Raw genomic sequence first — 19,504 nt, 5'->3', positions numbered from 1 at the left:
AAAAAAAAAAATGGTAAACTCTACAAGTCCCTAGCACAAGCAAACACTGCATTCAAAACTGTTACATCTGTTTCCAAAATGTTTTTTTTTTGCATCAATATGACACACACACACACACACACACACACACACACACACACATACACACACACACACACACACACACACACACACACACACACACACACATCATTTCAATAGATCTGTCTACCAACCAGCAGCACTGATGTGCTCAACACCAAACACTACTATGAATAGCCCATCAGAAGGTTTGTGCCTTTTGCATTCTCAGTGTTACGCTGTAGCCGGTTGTAACACACATATGCAATACAGTAACAAAAACATTGCTATTTATATCCAAAATGCAGTATTTTTGAACACTTGTGTTTTGTAGGTACCACTTCCCATATCCAAGAGGAGAAAACCAGGAAAACATGCAGTAAGATAAAGGGTTTACTATACAAAAATTACAAATGAAAGTGACTAATTTCAATTGAAGCTACTTAGCAGAGTTTCAGGAGCAGGGCCACACCTCAAACATGCCTCTTCTGGCATTCCTATAAATACCACCTAACCTCCTCTCATCTGCTCTCGCTTTCTGCATCCCTCCCTACCCCCTCTTTCTGTTCCTCTCCTTTCTCCTCTTCTTTAGGTCCTAAGGGGGGTCTGTCGTGCCCGAGTGCTACGGCGGATTCTCCAGCGAAGCCTCCCACAACGCAGTCAACGTCAAATCAACCGATGACTACAAGAAAATTCCCGTCTCGCATATCGGCAACTTCATGCCTCGCATTCCAATCATCTTTCTTATTACGTAAATCGTTCAAACGTATCTGGTTGATGGTGTGGTCCTGAAAACTCTGAACACAAAAAGACAAAAACAGATGCAAAACCTCCTATTTTGGTCTGGCCACAGCACCTCATTTACATCAAAAGTGATGTTCACCCTGGCTAAACATCGGGGAAAGAATCTTCTGGAGTGACGGATTCAGCCGCTGAAAGCCCCCACATCATCTTCACCACATGCTCATCTGTGGCCTTATAATGCTAAAGCTCTGACTGTGCACAATTCAGCAACTAGTGTTTACACCTGTGAGGAGTGGGTGTTGCCAATTGGTGTATAGAGCTTGGCATTGTGATTGGCGTTGCTTTCCAAAGGTACTACAGATATTTTAATTTTGAATGTTGTGCCTAATGTAGACAACTGTGTGTAGTGTTTTGCAAAAAGTGTAATGCAGAATTGGACACTGAGTGTATTCTAAATAGTCTCTGGTGTAATGCAGGAATTGTGCTTGCAATTTTGCCGACTTGGTTTAGGGATTTGGTACATGAGTTTCAGGTTTCAAGTTCCAATTTTGGTGTGTAAACAATTGGGAAAAACTGTATTACAGGTTTGTACATACTGGGGGCAATGTGTGCACAAAAGTTAAAAGTGATTTGGGTTTTGGACTGTTGGTTGGACAAAACAAGCAATCTGAATAAGACATCTTCGGCAATTTTATTGACAATCATATTATATATATTGCTTTGTGTGTGTGTGTGTGTGTGTGTGTGTGTGTGTGTGTGTGTGTGTGCTGTCTGTCTTTCTCTTTTGCCATAACTCACTCCATCTCTTTTTGGCCTTTTTGCCTCAGATAAAACATTTAGCTCTTTGATGTTCTGTTGTGCCTTTGTAAGTTGGCAGTGGATGATACAGGCATTTATCGCAGTGCCTAATGTCATGCATGGATCTTAATTAAAAAAATTTTTGTATTTGGGCATGTTTACCTTTCAATGTTATGTCTCTGTTGGTGAAGGCCTATGTTTTGACATAAATAAGAACAACTGTCTTCTCACATGTTTTGTGTTTCACCCTCAAAAAGCTATTGTCTTTTATTACCTCAGGTGTGCCTCCCTGAGTGGGTCTGTGTGTGACTGAAGCCTTTGACCAGGAACACCATAATGTATGTCCCTTGAAATCATTTGACATAGCCTATTTTTTGTCTTAGTTATGTGAAACAACAAAGAACAGAGAAATGTATTTAAAAAATATTAGACAGAACGTTAGCTATAAACTATTATAGATTTAAAAATGTAAAGATTATTCATTTAACTATAAAGCCTTTTGTAATATATATATTTATATATATCTCATAATCCAAAAGCAGAACTATGTTGATGACAAACTGCACCTGTCCTGTTGTCAACTCCATCTCTTCACTCACTCACTCACTCACTCACTCACTCACTCACTCACTCACTCACTCCCTCACTCACTCACTCACTCACTCACTCACTCACTCACCTTCTCCCGATCAGACAGTCACTTCCTCTGACTACACTCCTCTGTCTGTCCTTTCAGACAGACGTGACGTCATTATCCCAACAACAACAGCTGTCTGTTGTTTGGCCTCTCTAGAGAACAACCACAGACACAGATGAACTGTAATGCCTTATACACTTACGTAATATGTCGGATGTGGAGTTAATTCCACTATAACACCTGTGACATTCAGAGATGGGAAGTAATGAAGTACAAATACTTCGTTACTTTACTCAAGTAGATTTTTCAGATGTTTTTACTTTACTCTTTATTTTTGTGCTTTTACTCCTTACATTTTTTATAAAAATATCGGTACTTTCTACTTACATTTTACAAAATTGGCTCGTTACTTTAGTTTAAAATAATTTCAGTGGAATTACAGTTATTATTTTTCGCGTCATCAATACCGAATTCAATCTAATTGGATTGGAACATACATTGTTAAAATGAATTCACCATCAAATTAGAAAAAACACGTAGAGGTAAATGCATCTTTTTTTGTTATTAAAAGCTATTTGTTGTTTGTTTCAGTAATTTTATTAAGTTTACGTTAATGATCAGCTACATTTGTTCTCCTGCTAGCAATGACGATGCCTTGCTTCGCTAGCATTAAAGGAGAACTCCGGGCAATTTTTACATTAATCTTGATCGCTATACATATGTGAGTACTGTCGATAGCAAAAAAAATGAGCCGAATCGGTGGTAGCAACACGGAGCTGCTGCAGCTAATGCCGAGAGCGCCCACTTAGCTAAAATGGCAGTTTTGGGGGCATAAAATAAAGAGTGCCTTTGTGCCTCTTAACACAAAATGCAAAATGCAATTTAAATGTCTGTGCAACATGAAGAGGGCCCTTACATGACAACAAGATGCATCTAGCAACTTGTTGCCATTGTTTAAATTCACCTACCCTGTTACCTGCTAGCTGTTGTGTGGGATGAGTGAGTGTATTCAGCCAGGCTTCGGTAATAAACATCAAGCAGCAGTTCCATGTGTATTTGTAGCATATATATTCATTTTGTGTGTGATCCATCTGGCGTTGGTGAGTAGGTGTCTTGTCAGTGTCGATCGTTGTGGTTTCCTTAACCGGGCTAGCCGGCGTCCTTGCTTCTGCTTCCTCCCAGCCCTCCTCGCTTACCGCGGCCGACAACAATCCACTCCTCTGGAGGACATCCACCAGACCAGCGGGCGCCTGTGGATTGTTGTCGGCCGCGGCAGGCGAGGAAGGCGTGAAGGAAGTAGGATGCTGGTCGGGCTTACTAGCCCGGCTAAGGCAACTAACACACTGCCGAGACTCCTATTCACCAACGCCAGATGGAACGCACAGAAAATGGATATATATGCTACAAATACACATGGAACTGCTGCTTGCTAATTATTACCGAAGCCTGGCTGAATACACTCACTCCTGAGTGATAAAGACGCTTTCTTCTGTTATACCAACAAGCTCTAAGGACTTAGTCCCAGTCACTCAGTTATTAGTGCTACTAAAAAACCTTTTTTAACATCAAAGGCAGGGGACTACAAATGAAAAATAGCCTTTTGGCTAATTCTGGCTTTTTTAACCCATGGGAAATCATGTGTTTTATTAATTTGCGCTGTCCCCTTTTATAAATACACTAAACTCAAACTCAAACTCCTCCAGATGGCAGTTAGCAGCTAACAGGGTAGGTGAATTTAAACAATGTCTGAGTTGAAAACGCATCTTGTTGTCATGTAAGGGCCGTGTTCATGTTGCACAGACATTTTAATTGCATTTTGTGTCATTTTGTGTCCCCAAACTGACGTTTTAGCTAAGTGGGAGCTCTCGGCATTAGCTGCAGCAGCTCCGTGTTGCTACCACCAATTCGGCTCATTTTTTTTGCTATCGACAGTACTCACATGCATATAGCGATCAAGATTAACGTAAAAATTGCCCAGAGTTCTATTTTAGTAAGCCAAGTAACGTTAAGGTTAACAAGCGTTCAGTTTATTTGAAAATAATAATAATATACAATATCTGCATGTATAGCTTTATATTAAAAACAAATTCAGTAACTTGATATAGTGTAACAGTGCTGTAGTAACGTTAACGTTACTCAAGGCCGTTCTTGTTTTCGAGACCACTTAAGTTAAGTTACTTGGTCTTGTCTCAAATTGACTTTATTTTGGGCTAATGTTAACATTAATATCTCAAACTTCTCAGACGTAAGTTAGAGGACTCATGTTTGAATTCTCACAGAATCACAATTTAATTAATATCTTGCTACTCAGTTGTATTTACCTGCAGTCCCAGTCTATGTCACAATAATCATATATGTGATGTTTTAGGCATATTGGCAGACATCCATTTAAAATGTAGGCAATGGCATATAAAGAGCCTTTTTTCCACGTCCACTGAAGTCTCAGCTTGCACTCTAGTAACGTGTGTGGTCCAGGTAGCTTTGCATAAAAAATGGTTGCCATTTGCAAGGCTACTTTTACTTTTATACTACTATACTTTTAAGGAAATTTCCAAGCCTGTACTTTTACTTGAGTAAAGAAGTTAAATCAGTACTTCTACTTTTACCATAGTATTTTTCTCTGTTTTTTTTTTTGTCTCTGTACTTCTACTTGAGTACAGGAAGTACAGGAAGTGAGTAATTTTGCCATCTTTGGTGACATTTTTGCAACAGTGAAGTCAAAGTATTCATTATATTGGTCCTAGTGTTTTTCTATATGCTTTTTTGCTTATTTCTTTTCTGTAAAATACTCAAGATAGGAACTTTATCCAGCAACATGCCACATGAAACTTACAGGTGCCCCATTGGTAAACCCCTGGCCAGCACCTGATTGGTTTCCCCTGATGAACTCAAAATGCCAAACAGGGGGAGGAGATTTTTAGGATTTCAGGTTTAACCAAGGAGAATGTCAGTGCGCAAAACGAGCAAAAAAGATGTGGAAATCAAAGGTCTTTTGTGAGAAAGTCTGTTCGATCTGCAGCTCTTTCTCTCTTTAGTCTGTCTAAAAGATATGGCTTAAACAATTAGCCACGTGTTAGCATGTCTCTCATTGTAAAGATCACAGGAGCCAGCAAGCCAGCTAAATGTATATTACAGATCAATATATACTGTATAAGCTATCATTAGTCAACCTGCTCCTGCTAAACACTGAGACATATGACAGTAAGTTAACCACTTGTTAATGCAAACAATGCAGTACAGACAACTAGCTGCTAAGAAGTACAGTGAATCTCTGCGGCGTGATGTTAAATGTCTACACAGTGTTTTCAAGCTCCATAGTTGAAGTTTACCTAAACGTTTATACTTTGCCTCCTCCTTCTTCACTTCATATCTGGATAATTACCTTCATTGATAAAGTTTCCCCATGATCAAGCATCCAACAGCTGTCAACACAATAATGTTTTGAAACATTGTAGTGTCTCATTTTTCCATGGTCGACTCCGCATAGAGGTTCAAATCTTCGATTCATTGTATCTTTGAAGACAATAAATGGGTGTCAAATAAAAATGAATGCCTGCGCTCCCTGAAAACTATAATGACAAAACAGAGCACAATCCTTTGAGAACAGGGCCACAGCTCGTCCCTTTGTAGGTCCTGAAGAACCAGCGTCTTAACTCTGCCAATCTATTGTGACCATTTCTGTTTGTGTGTGTGTGTGTGTGTGTGTGTGTCAAAGCTCTTATTGTTGGTTTGCAGGGGAGACAAAGACATCGCATACAGAGCCTAACACACACACACACACACACACACACACACCACAAGAAAGTGAATGTATAATAAGATTCACACCTTGCTCCCTGAGGAATGGTCATTCAGGAAGACTGAAAGATGTGAGGGGCATTTGAGGTATTCAAACAAAAAAAGGTCAAATTAAATAGGTATGTAAGGTAATTTTGCATTAAAGTATCCAACAGAGAGGAGGGAGTTTGTACAGAAGGTTATGAAAAGAGAAAGACATTAAAGGTCCCATGGTGCTCTTTTGATGCTTTTATAAAGACCTTAGTGGTCCCCTAATACTGTATCTGAAGTCTCTTTCCCGAAATTCAGCCTTGGTGCAGAATTACAGCCACTAGAGCCAGTCCCAAAATGAGCTTTCCTTAGGATGTGCCATTTTTGTGTCTCTAGCTATTGAGGAGGAGAGAGGGGGGGCAAGGTGGAGGGTGGGGGTGTGGCCTTGACCAACTCCCACTTTTCTCATTTGAAAGCCATGATGTCTCTCTCCCATGGGTGGGCCAAATTCTCTGGGCGGGCAAAGCAGAGAAAGGGGAGGTAACCTTGCTTGTTATGACCTCATAACAAGCAAGATTCCAGATTGGCCCATCTGAGCTTTCATTTTCTCAAAGGCAGAGCAGGATACCCAGGGCTCGGTTTACACCAATCACCATTTCAAGCCAATTGGGGACCATAGGCAGGCTGGGGGAACGCATATTAATGTTAAAAAACCTCATAAAGTGAAATTTTCATGCCATGGGACCTTTAAGGAAACACAGGACAAGGCAAAAAGTGACACAACATGCCATCTTCTGTATCACTCGCTTTACTGTGCTGCAAGAGCTGCAGAGTCAGCAGCACAGCTGTGTTTGCTGCATTGAAGCTGCAGAGTCAGTGTATGTGTGGTTTAACTGTGAAGCTACTAGGTCACTACTAGGACAGTGAGGGATTACCCTGCTGTGTGTGTGTGTGTGTGTGTGTGTGTGTGTGTGTGTGTGTGTGTGTGTGTGTGTGTGTGTGTGTGTGTGTGTCGTAGCCCTCAGATGGCAGCATTCTAACATGCTAATCCCTAACAGATTAGCGTGCTCACTCCTGTTAGCAGGCAGCAGTTCTCAATACCTTTCCTTCACTCCTTTCTTTAATTCTTTCTTAAATTTCCAGCCTTCATTCTTTCTTTCTTGATGCTTTGGTTTTGCTGTGCATTATTTTCTATATTTCTTGCACTCTGCTGCTTTCTTCCTGCCTTCATCTTCAACACATCTAATCTGTCATGAATGGATTATCATAAATACACTGATCATTGCACTGTTCATTTTATTGGATTGTATCCAGTATTGTCAAATCAGTTTAAGATTATAATGCGACATAACACAACCCCTAATTGTATTTTCTGCTTAAGAGTTAAAAAAAGTCTAACCATCAGATTTACTGTACAGTATATAGTACTCCTGACCTCATAATTAAGGTCCTTGATTTTATCAGCGATACTAATGTAAAACACATCGGTGGATTTCTCTGTTACTTCAGCATGTACCATGTATACAGAACAGATAAAGATACAGGCGAATGGGCAAGGATCCAGCAAGACAGATAAAGCAGACAGACAGTATGGACAAAATGGCACAGATGCAGAGACAGACAGGGGATCACAAGGACAGAGAGTCAGTCAAGACGGAACAGAGTGCTGGTTGTTTTTATTGTTGGGAAATGTGGTCAGCAGCATTCCAATCCTCCTCTTAACCTTCATCAATACTGAGATACTGCTGACTCTCTCACGCACGCATGTGCGCACACACACACACACACACAAACACACACACACACACACACACACACACAACACGTTTCTATTCTACTTGTTGATAAGTTCTTCAGTTCTTTGAAGCAGATGATTCTTTCACACTAACTTAATACATTATTTAATATCAATCTATTTAGAATATATGGTGTATGTTGTATAAAAGAGACAAAGAGAAGGTGTGTGTGCGTGTGTGTGCGAAGAGACAGTTTAGTTCTTCAGAGAATCACATTTTGACAACTGAAGCTTACTATCAGTTGCCATAGGGAATGTTATGGCAGCTGTATATTTCCTTTTTGTTTGGACTCACTTAAAGTGATAACCTTGAGTAGTTTGCAGGGTGTGATTTGTAGTACTCAGCCCTGGTATCACAGGCAGAGACTCTAATCAGTGCAATGCTAACACTAGCATCAGGTGACTGAGCAGCTGTTGGTGTGACAATTTTCCCAGAGTTGACTTGGTAATGATTGGAAAGTAGAGGGCTCTGGTGTAAAGCCCTCAAGTACCAAATATGTATAAAAGAAAAATATTTGTGTAAGGCCATTCATACATTTATTTTGAATTTCAGATAGTGTAGTGTATATCTAATACAGAGCAGACAATAAAATAAGGGTTTTTCGACGAACAAATAAACATTTTCAGGTTAACAAGTTTTGTTGTTGTGAAAAATCCCAGTTCTTTACATTTTATAGGAAACCAGAAATTATTCCCTGGCAGCAGTGCCTTCATCTTAGCTGGCTGCACAACGCAGCCCAAATGGCTGGGCTCATGGGTGGGAAGCCTGTGAGGGATCATGCATTGAAAACCTCTGCATGTTTTATGCTCTTCAGGTCAGGCTCCTTGCTACCAGGTTGAAAGAAGCTGTTTGTGAATCCATTTGTATCTGAGGTGATATATGACAGTCTGCAGCTCTCCCATACCATCAGACAGACAGACAGACAGACAGACAGAAAACTATTAATCCCCAAGGGGCATTTCATTTTTACAGTCTATCACATCAACATCAACATGCCAGTGACAACAAGAGCATAGATCAACGATTTGTGTTCAGTAGCCTAATTGCTGAAGGAATGAAAGAATTTGCATACCGATTAATTTACCGTGCAGGAACATAATAGCGCTGACCTGACGGCATAACTAAAAATTCAATAAAAAGTGGTCAGGTTGAGTTTATATTTTATCAGCTTTCTGAACCACTCGTTCCTTCCACAGAGAGCTGAGGTCTTTCTGCTGGACTCCAGTGATCTTGGAGCAGACCTTAACAATGTTAGACAGACAGTTTTTGTCCTTAACAGACAAACCATTAAACCAGCACACAAATGAAAAAGTTAAAAGACTCTTGGTAAAAGTTTCATAAACGTTTCATAAAATTTCCTTGCAGACACCGAAAGAGTTTAGCTTTCTTAGCAGATGAATTCTCTGCTATACGGTATATTCTACATTACAGTCTTTGTTCTCATTACATTTCAGCTGGGAATCGAACACTCTTCCCAGGTATTTGTATTCAAGAACGATTTGTACATCTTCATCATGTATGATGCTTCGCTTTCGACACTGTCTTTTCTGAAGTCAATTATCAAAAGGCGACAATTGCAACAAGGACAGCGGTGCTGATGGAACTTGGCATTAGAGCTTTTGTCTGGCCACAGCTGTGATGAGGGCAGCACCCTTTCCGCTGCCTTCCTCGGATGGCAGGAAAGTCACGTTACACTGAGGAGCCAAAACTCTGGCAGTCTCTTGAAGGACTTCAGCAAAACTAGAAACAGCAGAAGAAAAAAAAAAATAATAATTGTTTTTAGAAAGTTTTTTAAAGAAGCAAGATAAAGGGGTAACAAGGAAAAAGTACAACAACACTTTTAATTGAATTTAATCCTTTTTAAATAGTTTTGTGCCTGTAGCACTTCACAACTACAACAATTAAAACAAGAAAAACTCACTGAGGATGCAGTTTGTAGAGTGCACCGTCCACCCCTACAGTGATGTTTAGATGGTCCAGGCCTCGGTTCTCTCTGATCTTATCGACCACGGCCGCCATTCCTGCCCCACACAGCACAGCTGCACGACGTGACACTGCTCCACATACCTGTATAACAATGAAAACCATTATCATTATTGCAACACTTAACAGACTGTTTGTGCCACAGTTAGCTGAGCCAGACAATATAATATCACTCCTCAACCAGTAGAAAGAAATCTTACTGAATGCCAAAGTGAGGTTGCAACAGAGAACATGATTTTCTCGGAGTGTGTCAAAATTTAAACTCTTAACCTCTCTCTGGTATTTTAGACAAATCGGAGACAAGAAATAGGCCATAGGGTTGCAGAATGATGATATTTTACATTTAAACGCTTACTTTAGAATCGTCGTTAACAAGGTTCAAAAGTTTAACATGAATGATGGCTGCATTGCATTAGGTGTGCCAAATGACCACTTCCAAAGGGTACAGATGACCTCTTATTATTATTATTAATGTCAAAATATTGACAACTGGTTAAAATATCTATGTTTGTCCTGCACAGTCCTCAGCTACAGTATAACAAAGATTATGTCCTTAAAGGACAATTCCGGCGCAAAATGAACCTAGGTGTTAATAACACATATGTACCGAGTCGACCGTTCTCTGGGATATGTTTTGATGGTAATTGAATGTGTCTGTAGCTTGAAACATGCTAGCACGAACCACTGATTAGCTTAACGCTAGGCTTTTGGGGCACTGGTAGAGTAAAAATAAATCGCTATTTTATACCACTAACAAGGCTCAAAACAAGACATTACCTTTGGGGTATACAGGCAGGCGCCATCGTGGGAAAACCGTCATGACCAGTCGAACCACGAATGCCGTGTATACCCAAAGGTAATGTCTTCATAAACTATCTTTTCAATAAACTGTCTGTACACTTACACAAGTTTTACATGTAGGGACATGTAAATTATGCTACCGTGGAAGTGTGGTGCTATTTTGAGCCTGGTTAGTGGTATAAAATAGCGATTTATTTTTACTCTACCAGTGCCCCAAAAGCCTAGCGTTAAGCTAATCAGCAGTTCACGCTAGCTTGTTTCAAGCTAGAGACACATTTGATTACCATCAAAACATATCCCAGAGAACGGTCGACTCGGTACATGTGTTATTAACCCCTAGGTTCATTTTGCGCCGGAATTGTCCTTTAAATTGCATTTTACTTTAAAAAACACACAGACCTTAAAGTTAGTTAGAACTCTGAAACTGTACTGAAACAGCTGTTCGTCTACAAATATGACTTTTTTTTTTCTTTCTGTCTTCTACCTCTTTGACAATGATGCTGTCATCACAGGTGCTGTCGAGCCCCATCTGTTGGAGAATAGATCGGACCTGCAGTAGAGCCAGGCGGTCACTAGGGGGAGACAACACAGTTACACACATTCCAGTAAAATACAGCCACACAGTTACAGTCCTACACACCTAAATTCTGCCCTGGTGTATGGGATAGAATGAAGGTGTCATTCACAGATTTAAAAGGCATTATTGGGGACAAATAGGGGACAAAACCTTTATTCTGTGGAATAGGAAATTATCTGAAAGAGACATCATGTATGTATAAATTTGCACATGTCTCAAACACAAATAGACATATACAACATACACACAGTTTCTCCTACCTCTCTATTTGTGAAAGGTATTTGGTTTGGAATATTCCAGGTGTTTTCAAAGCTTCAGTGACATGTCCTTTGAACAGCAAACCTCCTCTGGTTAAATCCAATAATACCTGACGAACAACTTCTCCTAAATACATCCCACTGGTCAGCTTTTCAAACCTGCACACTCACAAAGACACAAATTATTTGTTAGATCCACAAAGACCAAAGTGGCCACCTGATCGAGTTACCGAACAGCTCAATATAAAACATACAGAATTATTGGAGCATGAGGCACATACGTACATATGCATAAAAGTATGCAAGTAATATGGGGCCTTAACACACAAGCACAAAAACATGTACAGGTATGAAAATGTCCTCATACATATGCAAAAAAACACAGATAAGCTACTGTCCTGAAATCCTGAGAGACACACGAGGATACACACACATGCATGCTGATCAAACAAAATGTGTGAGTGTTTCTAACCTTTGTTTTCCAGGGTTCAGTGAGTTTTGGTCGACCTCAATGTCATAAGGTGTGATGATGTCATTGAGAGAGCCATCATCACCCAGACCTCCCCACTCTGTGTTTATACACATCTTTGGTATCTCAGCATCCCCCACCTTCTTCTCTCTTTTAGTCCCATCATCCAGCTGTGAGCAGAAACAAATGAGGGGGTTACATATATGGGTTATCATCCAAATATTAATTTAACATCAACACAGCTCACTGAAAAACTAAACACTGTGAGTGCTGCAAAAGACTTGTTCAACCTTTTTCTCGCCTCCTTCAGGGGTCCCCTCTTCTCTTTCCATTTTTTCTGTCTTTTGTTCAGCTTTTTCAATGTTCTTCAGGTCCTCCATGTAACAAACATTAGTGCCAGTTCCTGTGAAACAGAGTCACATCATCTCTGTTATATAAAACATTACAATAACAATAAAGTAAGCATTCAAAATATGTGTTGCTTATCAAACTAAAGCTTGTGTTTAGAGACGGAACCCAGAGTGCTTAGCAACAAACACAAACATCACATTACTTTTACAGTACTTGTGAGGACCCTGATTGGTGAGAGCTTTTTCTAACCCCAAATTATAACAATAACCATGATAACTACAGGACTGACCACAACCCTAAACACAATTCCAGCCTTAATTCAAATTCAAAGACCTACACTTGAAAAGCACACTAAGTTACTGACTAACCCAAATGTTCTCAGTTTGTAAAAAAATGAAAACACTGAAGGCCACATACCAGCAATCAGTCCAATTTCACACTCAGGGTCTTCATAGGCACAGCTCATCATGGTCCCCACTGTGTCATTGACTACTGCTACAATGTCCAAGTCAAACTCCTATACAGACATAAACATGTGTGTACACAATCATACAAACACACATACATAGTTGATATTTAACTACTGCTCTACAGTATACAAGAATATAGTGACATTCACTTTGTAGAGTTTTGTGTATCTTGCAGACTCTTACATGTACATAAACAAATTATTACATATAGGAAAAATGGCCCATTATTCTTCAACTCATCTGACAAAACCCAGATCATCATTATAAACTCTATTCTGTTGTATTTTGACTCACGTTGCGTCTCTTGATGGCATCCCTCAGCATGCTCACAACATCATGTCCTTCACAGTCTGTGGCCTTGAAGCCTTTGGTCCAGCTCACCAATGTGCCCTGAGGAACACACAACGGTCGAAAGAGGTTACAAAATGGATGTTACTCATTTTGGTGTCTGTTAACTTGTGTATTTTTACTGTGTTTTTCTTAAAAGCTATTAAATTGATCCTTGACTGATTGGTTCCTATGAGAAAATGTTGTCTGTGGCTGTAACAAACTAAACTAATATAATTGAACTCTGATGTCCACACTTACCGTGTCAATAGATGTCTGCTCGCAGGGGAAAGAGAAGGTGAAGCCTGCAGGAAGATGAGCGTTCTTCATCCCCATGTAGTCCAGGAAGTCACTTACACACTGCGCTATATGATCAAACAACTAGAGACAGACAAAGAAAGGGTTTCAATGAAAGTATCCAGCCTAGTTGGCTTTTTAATGCTTTTAAAGAAAATTAATTTGACCTTCCACTTCTGACAGGCTTTTTTCGACAAAATTGCATGTAATGTGCTTCTTTATTCAGTAATTTACTGAAAATACTCATTAACTCTTTATGAATATTTAATTTACCAAGCCCGAGTTTCACATCTTTCATATCTGTCTGCCTACCACTGTCAGTCCTTCTGTCTGGATTGTTTAGTAGGAACACTACAACAAAATGTCCTACCTCTTCTCCACTTCCCTGCATTATCTCCAGCGGTATGGTGTAGATCTTGTGGTAAAGCCGGGTGTTCTGTTGCAGACCTTTTTTAAAGTTCACCAGCAAAGCTCTGAAGTTTGTCCCTCCCAGATCCAAGGCGAGGTACTTTCCACGCTCTGGAAAACAAAACAAAAGATGAGCTTACGGATTATCTGTTTTAATACGATTCAGTTTAATTTATTCATAGACACATTGTGTGTTTTTAATTTTAGTGTCTGACCTGTGCCGTCAGGTGTACGGTACACAAAAGAAGGCAGCATCTTGATAGTAGAGGGGCCTTTACTCTTCAGCCCTGCCTCCAGCCCCGTCCTCATCCTGGTCTTGACCAACTGGAGCTGCTCTTGGCTCAGTCTGAATGGAGACAGCGTCTCATCCACCTGCGATACACGTAAGAGATGCTGTGTCATACCAGAATTGACAGCATTACAATACAGTACAGAAACACACACACACACACACACACACACACACACACACACACACACACACACACACACACACACACACACACACACACACACACACACACACACACACACACACACACACACACACACACACACACACACAGCATCCTAACCTGCCGCCTTCGTGATGCCAGTCGTTGGGCGACTGCTGTTACCAGGGCAGCTCCTTTGCTGCTGCCGCAGTCTGAGAGGGCAAACCTGACATGGCACTCAGGAAGCAGCCGCCGCACTACTTTATGGAGACGGGAAGGATACCTGAAATGGAAGAGTCTAATGTTTAACCTCTATTTGCTAATCTGCAGCTGCTGCAACATCTTCACTGTTGTAATTTCCCAATGTAGAAGTCTGGCACAGTGTATTAGGTTGATTAAACAAATGACAATCCATAATTATATTATAATTTAGATACTTACAAATGTATTTTTACAGGTCATAACAATATGACCAATGACAATTCAAGGTGTGTGCTATTAGAATGTGACTAATCAGGATGATAATTCAATATACTGTATATACAAATGATAACCACTGGCATAAGATTGTGATTTTTGGTGAATATTTCCATAATAACCTACTGTGGATGCGTCTTGTACAGAGTTCCATCCACACCTACAGTGATCCTTACTGTCCTCAAATTTCGGTTTTGCTTTATTCGAGTCAAAATGGCAGTGAGTCCTGCAGCCACCAGATTTGAGGACCTGAAGGACACTATGGTGCTGACATGTTGAACAGCAACACAGTCATCAGATGTCGGAGTCAAATCAAGATCCATGAGAATGTTTCTGGTGTTCTTCAGACCATTTTTGTATCTGAAATAGACAAACACGTATGATATAACTTGTGTTTACACAGAGGGAGTGTGAGAAAGACGGTTGGAAGGATAGACAGACAGACAGACAGAGAAAGATACTGTAACTTACTCCTCCATGGCTGCTACATGTGCCGTGGTTATCTTCCCTTTAGTCCTCAGGGCATCAGACACATGTCCATCAAAAAGCAGTCCGAGTTTAGCCATCTTTAATACAACCAGCCTCACTAACTCGCCCAGATACATCCCACTGACCATCTTCTCTAGGCTGCCATGAGGAAAAAAGAAACAGAGGGGTTTAAGGTTGATATTGTGTCATACATGCTGTGCCATAACATGTCATATCATGAGAAAAGTCAAAGCCGCTCTCCTCACATTTGTTTTCCAGGGTTGTTGGAGGCTGCATCCACATCCCTGTCAAACTCTGTGATGTAATCATTCAAAGCCCCGTCGTCTCCGAAGGCTCCCCACTCAGTGTTCACACACATCCTGCCCTCGTCTCCCTCCACCAGGTCAATGTGACGCAGCTCCTCCATGTAGCACGCATTGGTGCCAGTGCCTAAACACACAAGCATACAGGACAGCCATAATCATACTGTTCAAAGGTTTAGGGGTGGGCAATATGGCCCTAAAGTAATATCACGATATTTCAGGGAATATCTGCAATAATGATATCCTTGATGATATGACAAAATACTGAACAATAATTTTATTTTTATTTCAAGAACATATAATGGCAACAAAATGAGTGTTATAGTTTTTTTTTTAAGATTATTTTTTGGGGCTTTTCAGCCTTTAATTTTTGACAGGACAGCTAGGTGAGAAAGGGAGGGAAGACATGCAGGAAATCATCACAGGTCAGATTCAAACCCTAGACCTCTGCGTCGAGGCATAAACCTCTCAGTACATGTACGCCGCTCTACCCACTGAGCCAACCCAGCCACATGAGTATTATAGTTTTTTATGTCTTCATAGACGTTAACAGTTTGCCTTCAAATATCCAGTAAAAACTTTTCAAAACTTTTTAATAAATTAGCGTGACATTCAGATTCTGTATAAAATATAAATACATCAAAGTGCACATCCAAACAGTTCCCAAATTAACAGGCAAGTACGTCAACAAGTCAGAATATTGTCATTATCACAGTATGAACTTTATCACATAATACCATGATATTAAAATGATCATGAATTATGTGCTATGGCACACCTCTACTCTGGTTAAATTAATTTTCTATCTTCAAATGATCACAAGATGTTAAACCTATCTATCCTTAAAATGACTATAATCTAAACCCTTTTCACTCAGAGTCTGGTAAAAATGGTTCAAACACATGGTGCAAAACCATTCACACAAAACAATCCTTCCCTCACACAGATGCATTAATACAATCAACCGCTAGAGGGCCTCAAACAGCTAAGTGAATTGTATGAAGATGAATGTACTCACCGATAATGAGTCCTACATCACAGTACTGGTCATCAAAACCGCAGGTCATCATGGTTGCTACAGTGTCGTTAACCATGGCTAACACCTCTACATCCATACCCTTCAGAGTGAGTTACAGAGTGAGTGATTATAAGGTTAACTACAGTACAGTTTGTATATTGAATGAAGTGTTCAGAAGAAGTGCAGGGAGCTCTAAGTTATAAAAAAGTGGGTAAGGGTTAGTCAGTAGTTCTATAGAACGAGCTCCTCATGAAAAAGTCATGTCTCAGTACCTTTACTGGCCTGTCTGATAAATTGTTTTGTGGGTCAAAAACAGGTAAGTAACAGTATGTATACTGTAATGAATACAGGCGTCCTACCCCAGTTCTGTCTATTGCTTCTCTGAGGGCCTGGACCACATCTTTACCCTGGAGGCCTCGAGCCCGGTAGTTTTTACTCCAGTTTACCAATAATCCCTACAGAAAAAGAAAGAATATATACAGAGTAACATATACTGCAGGTGCAGGTCATGAAAACCAGATGACCAGATGGATGTATAGTTACCTGATTTAAGGTGGACTGTTCACAGGGGAAAGAGAACGTGAAGGCCAGAGGATGTTTCTTCTCCAAACTGATGTTCTTCTCATGCAGGAAGTCCTTTAGAGACTCTGACACGTGGTCAAATAGCTACAGACAGAGAGGGAGAGAAGACAGGAAGACATTGTATAAGAAGGTTCATAATGTGTTAACTTTCCAACCCCCTGTCTGTTTATGCACCCTTCTCCAATCCCATACTTCTGCTCCCATCCTTGTTCAAAACTCTTCACATTCATGTAGATCCTATATGTCTTTTCTGTTCCCTCTAGAATTCTACAATCCCTTGTTTCTATGCTTTTAATTGTCCATGTTTCCACTCCTCCGTACCTCTGTTCCTCTCCCAATGAGTAGCTCCTTAGGTATGGGGTAGGTCTTCTCCACCATCTCCACTCCTCCCCTCCTAATCCCCATACCCTCTCTCACTTTAACTTGGAGCACCTTAAACCTAGAGCCTCCAAGATCCAGTGCCAGAAACTGTCCTTTCTCTGCATGAGTGGAGAAAAGAGGCAACATTATATTAACTGTATTGTATTGTATGTAGTTTATATTCAGTGACATTGAACACAAAAGCCTGAAAAAGTGTGAAAGCCATTAATGTGAGTTACCTGATCCATCAGGAGTGGAGCGGACGTGTGTTGGCAGCATCTTCACTGATGCTGCAGCGTTGCTTTCCGCTGAAAGCCCCTTTCTCATTTCAGCCTGGAAACGAGCCGAGATGTCACTTAACTGGTCGTCATGGAGACGCATGGCGTACAGAAACCTGTCCACCTGAAGGTTAAAGGATAAACAGAGTAAACGGTCATCAAGCAGAAGCAAAGGCAAGGTAAAATGAGGCATACTGATTTACTCTTTTGTTTTTTATCTTGATAACAAAGTAATAAAGAAAAACGAGCAGCAGAACAAAGGTCAGTGGAAATTCAATCTTGTTTATTCGTCCCTCAAAATTGGAGTATATCCACATCGTAGTTGTGAAGATTTGTCTTTTATCAGCAAATATGCTAGAATCTTTGATCTTCTTTGAGGTTTACATGTGGCAAACATTTAAAATGTCACAAGAGTTGCTGCAGCATACTAAAGTCAGATGTATCAAAAGCTCAAAGGTCATTTTGTGGTTAACAGTAACTTGATCCAGGGAGTGTCGATTGATTGTGGGACATGTTGTAGGAAACAGAGGAGACTGTGGATTTATTTTCCACACATTGGCTAATATTCTTAAGAAATGACAAACATATACATATATATATATATATATATATATATGTGTGTAAAACAAGCTTTCCCACGCTCAGTCCCACCCTGTATACTCTATTACTGTGGTGTCATGTATGGGCATGTACTGTATTTGTGTTTGAGTGTGAATGTGTGCAGTGTTTCTAATGGAGTGTCAATACTTTGTCCCTGGGACAGTGTGTGTTGATCCCATCTGCACCAAGGGAGGAGTAGTGACACTGCCAGGCAAAGATGTTAATCATTGCTCAGGAGAGATGAACGGTGACACAGTTACTAATGATTACAGCATCTTGTTACAGCACAAGCTACTGCCGTATCGTTTGGATTTAGTAAAAATAGATGTTGGCGCATCTGCAAAACCTCAGCAGGTCAAGTGCTGGATACATAAAATCTGTTTACAATGTCAACTTTTTATCATATGATAAATCCTACCAGAATTTCCCACAGTGAATGATGCAGCACTACATTAGAGCAAGTTAGAAGTACACATTTGTCTAATCTTTTTGTTGAACTTTCCGTGATTTGCGTAAATAATGTTTTACAGTAAATGTCAGATAAAGTAAGGCCATACATACACTTTTTTTGCCTGAGAACTTAGCAAATTATTTATATTACAGATTTATTGTTTTGAAGGACATTTCAGTTTGAATATATTGCAGCAAGCTTTGTCAATTTCATAATACCTTGTCTGTAGCAGATTACATCTTGAAAGTAGTCTCTTTAATATTGAGAATTACTGCTACTGGAACACAAGTTTAGTTAAAGTTGTGGAGTAGTTCTTACCTTCTTTGTGGGGTCCTCCTGGAGTTTGGAGAAGAAGAAGGAAATAAGATGAACAGCAAACATCTTGATGTGCAACACACACCACCATGAAAACTCTTCCAGCTGGTTTGTTAGTGAGTCTGTGCTCCTCTGTCACTGCGCGATACAACTGCACACACTCCAATTATATTATGATATCTGCACATATTAAGATAGAGAAAGTCAGTTTCTTCCCTCCTGAGTCTCGTCTTGTTCTCACTGACTGAGCCCACTGAGCAGAGATCAACCTCCGCTCTAACTTAATGATTAACAACAAGCCAAACCCCTTGATCTCATAATTTCTCCCAATCTCTCTTTCCGCCCAACCCTCTCGTCTTTTTAGTTTCAGTTAAGTGTATCTTGTGACCAACACTAAACCTTTACTGAAGTTCTGCAGAAACACTGAATTACCAAAATATTAGCAGACTTACTCA

The 19,504-nt window shown here is 40.1% G+C and overlaps 1 protein-coding gene across 1 annotated transcript; it reads right to left on the bottom strand.

Annotated features, from left to right (window-relative positions):
* Positions 1 to 8,739: 8,739 nt before the first annotated feature.
* Positions 8,740 to 19,298, bottom strand: LOC120555830 (hexokinase HKDC1-like). The gene is made up of 21 exons (XM_039794959.1): positions 19,053 to 19,298; positions 17,645 to 17,807; positions 17,367 to 17,524; positions 17,007 to 17,129; positions 16,823 to 16,918; positions 16,464 to 16,563; positions 15,389 to 15,572; positions 15,126 to 15,281; positions 14,781 to 15,014; positions 14,319 to 14,460; positions 13,959 to 14,115; positions 13,706 to 13,854; positions 13,300 to 13,419; positions 13,006 to 13,101; positions 12,659 to 12,758; positions 12,181 to 12,293; positions 11,894 to 12,060; positions 11,425 to 11,580; positions 11,072 to 11,159; positions 9,725 to 9,870; positions 8,740 to 9,543 (listed from the first exon to the last, which is right to left on the bottom strand). Exons 1-21 carry the CDS (start codon positions 19,113 to 19,115, stop codon positions 9,414 to 9,416), a joined length of 2,841 nt encoding a protein of 946 aa, XP_039650893.1. The 5' UTR covers positions 19,116 to 19,298; the 3' UTR covers positions 8,740 to 9,413.
* Positions 19,299 to 19,504: the final 206 nt, after the last annotated feature.

Source organism: Perca fluviatilis, chromosome 3 (assembly GCF_010015445.1).
Source record: "Perca fluviatilis chromosome 3, GENO_Pfluv_1.0, whole genome shotgun sequence".
In the NCBI taxonomy this organism is placed as follows: domain Eukaryota; kingdom Metazoa; phylum Chordata; class Actinopteri; order Perciformes; family Percidae; genus Perca; species Perca fluviatilis.
The sequence above is the reverse complement of the archived record's forward strand: the minus strand, read 5'-3'. Positions and strand labels throughout refer to the sequence as shown.

Coding starts and splice junctions, on each gene's coding strand:
- LOC120555830 (XM_039794959.1), bottom strand. CDS start 19,115: ATGTTTGCTGTTCATCTTATTTCCTTCTTCTTCTCCAAACTCCAGGAG. Junction 15,573..16,463: donor TGATGTAGGACTCATTATCG/GTGAGTACATTC, acceptor TTGTGTGTTTAG/GCACTGGCACCAATGCGTGC. Junction 13,102..13,299: donor AGCAGACATCTATTGACACG/GTAAGTGTGGAC, acceptor TGTGTTCCTCAG/GGCACATTGGTGAGCTGGAC.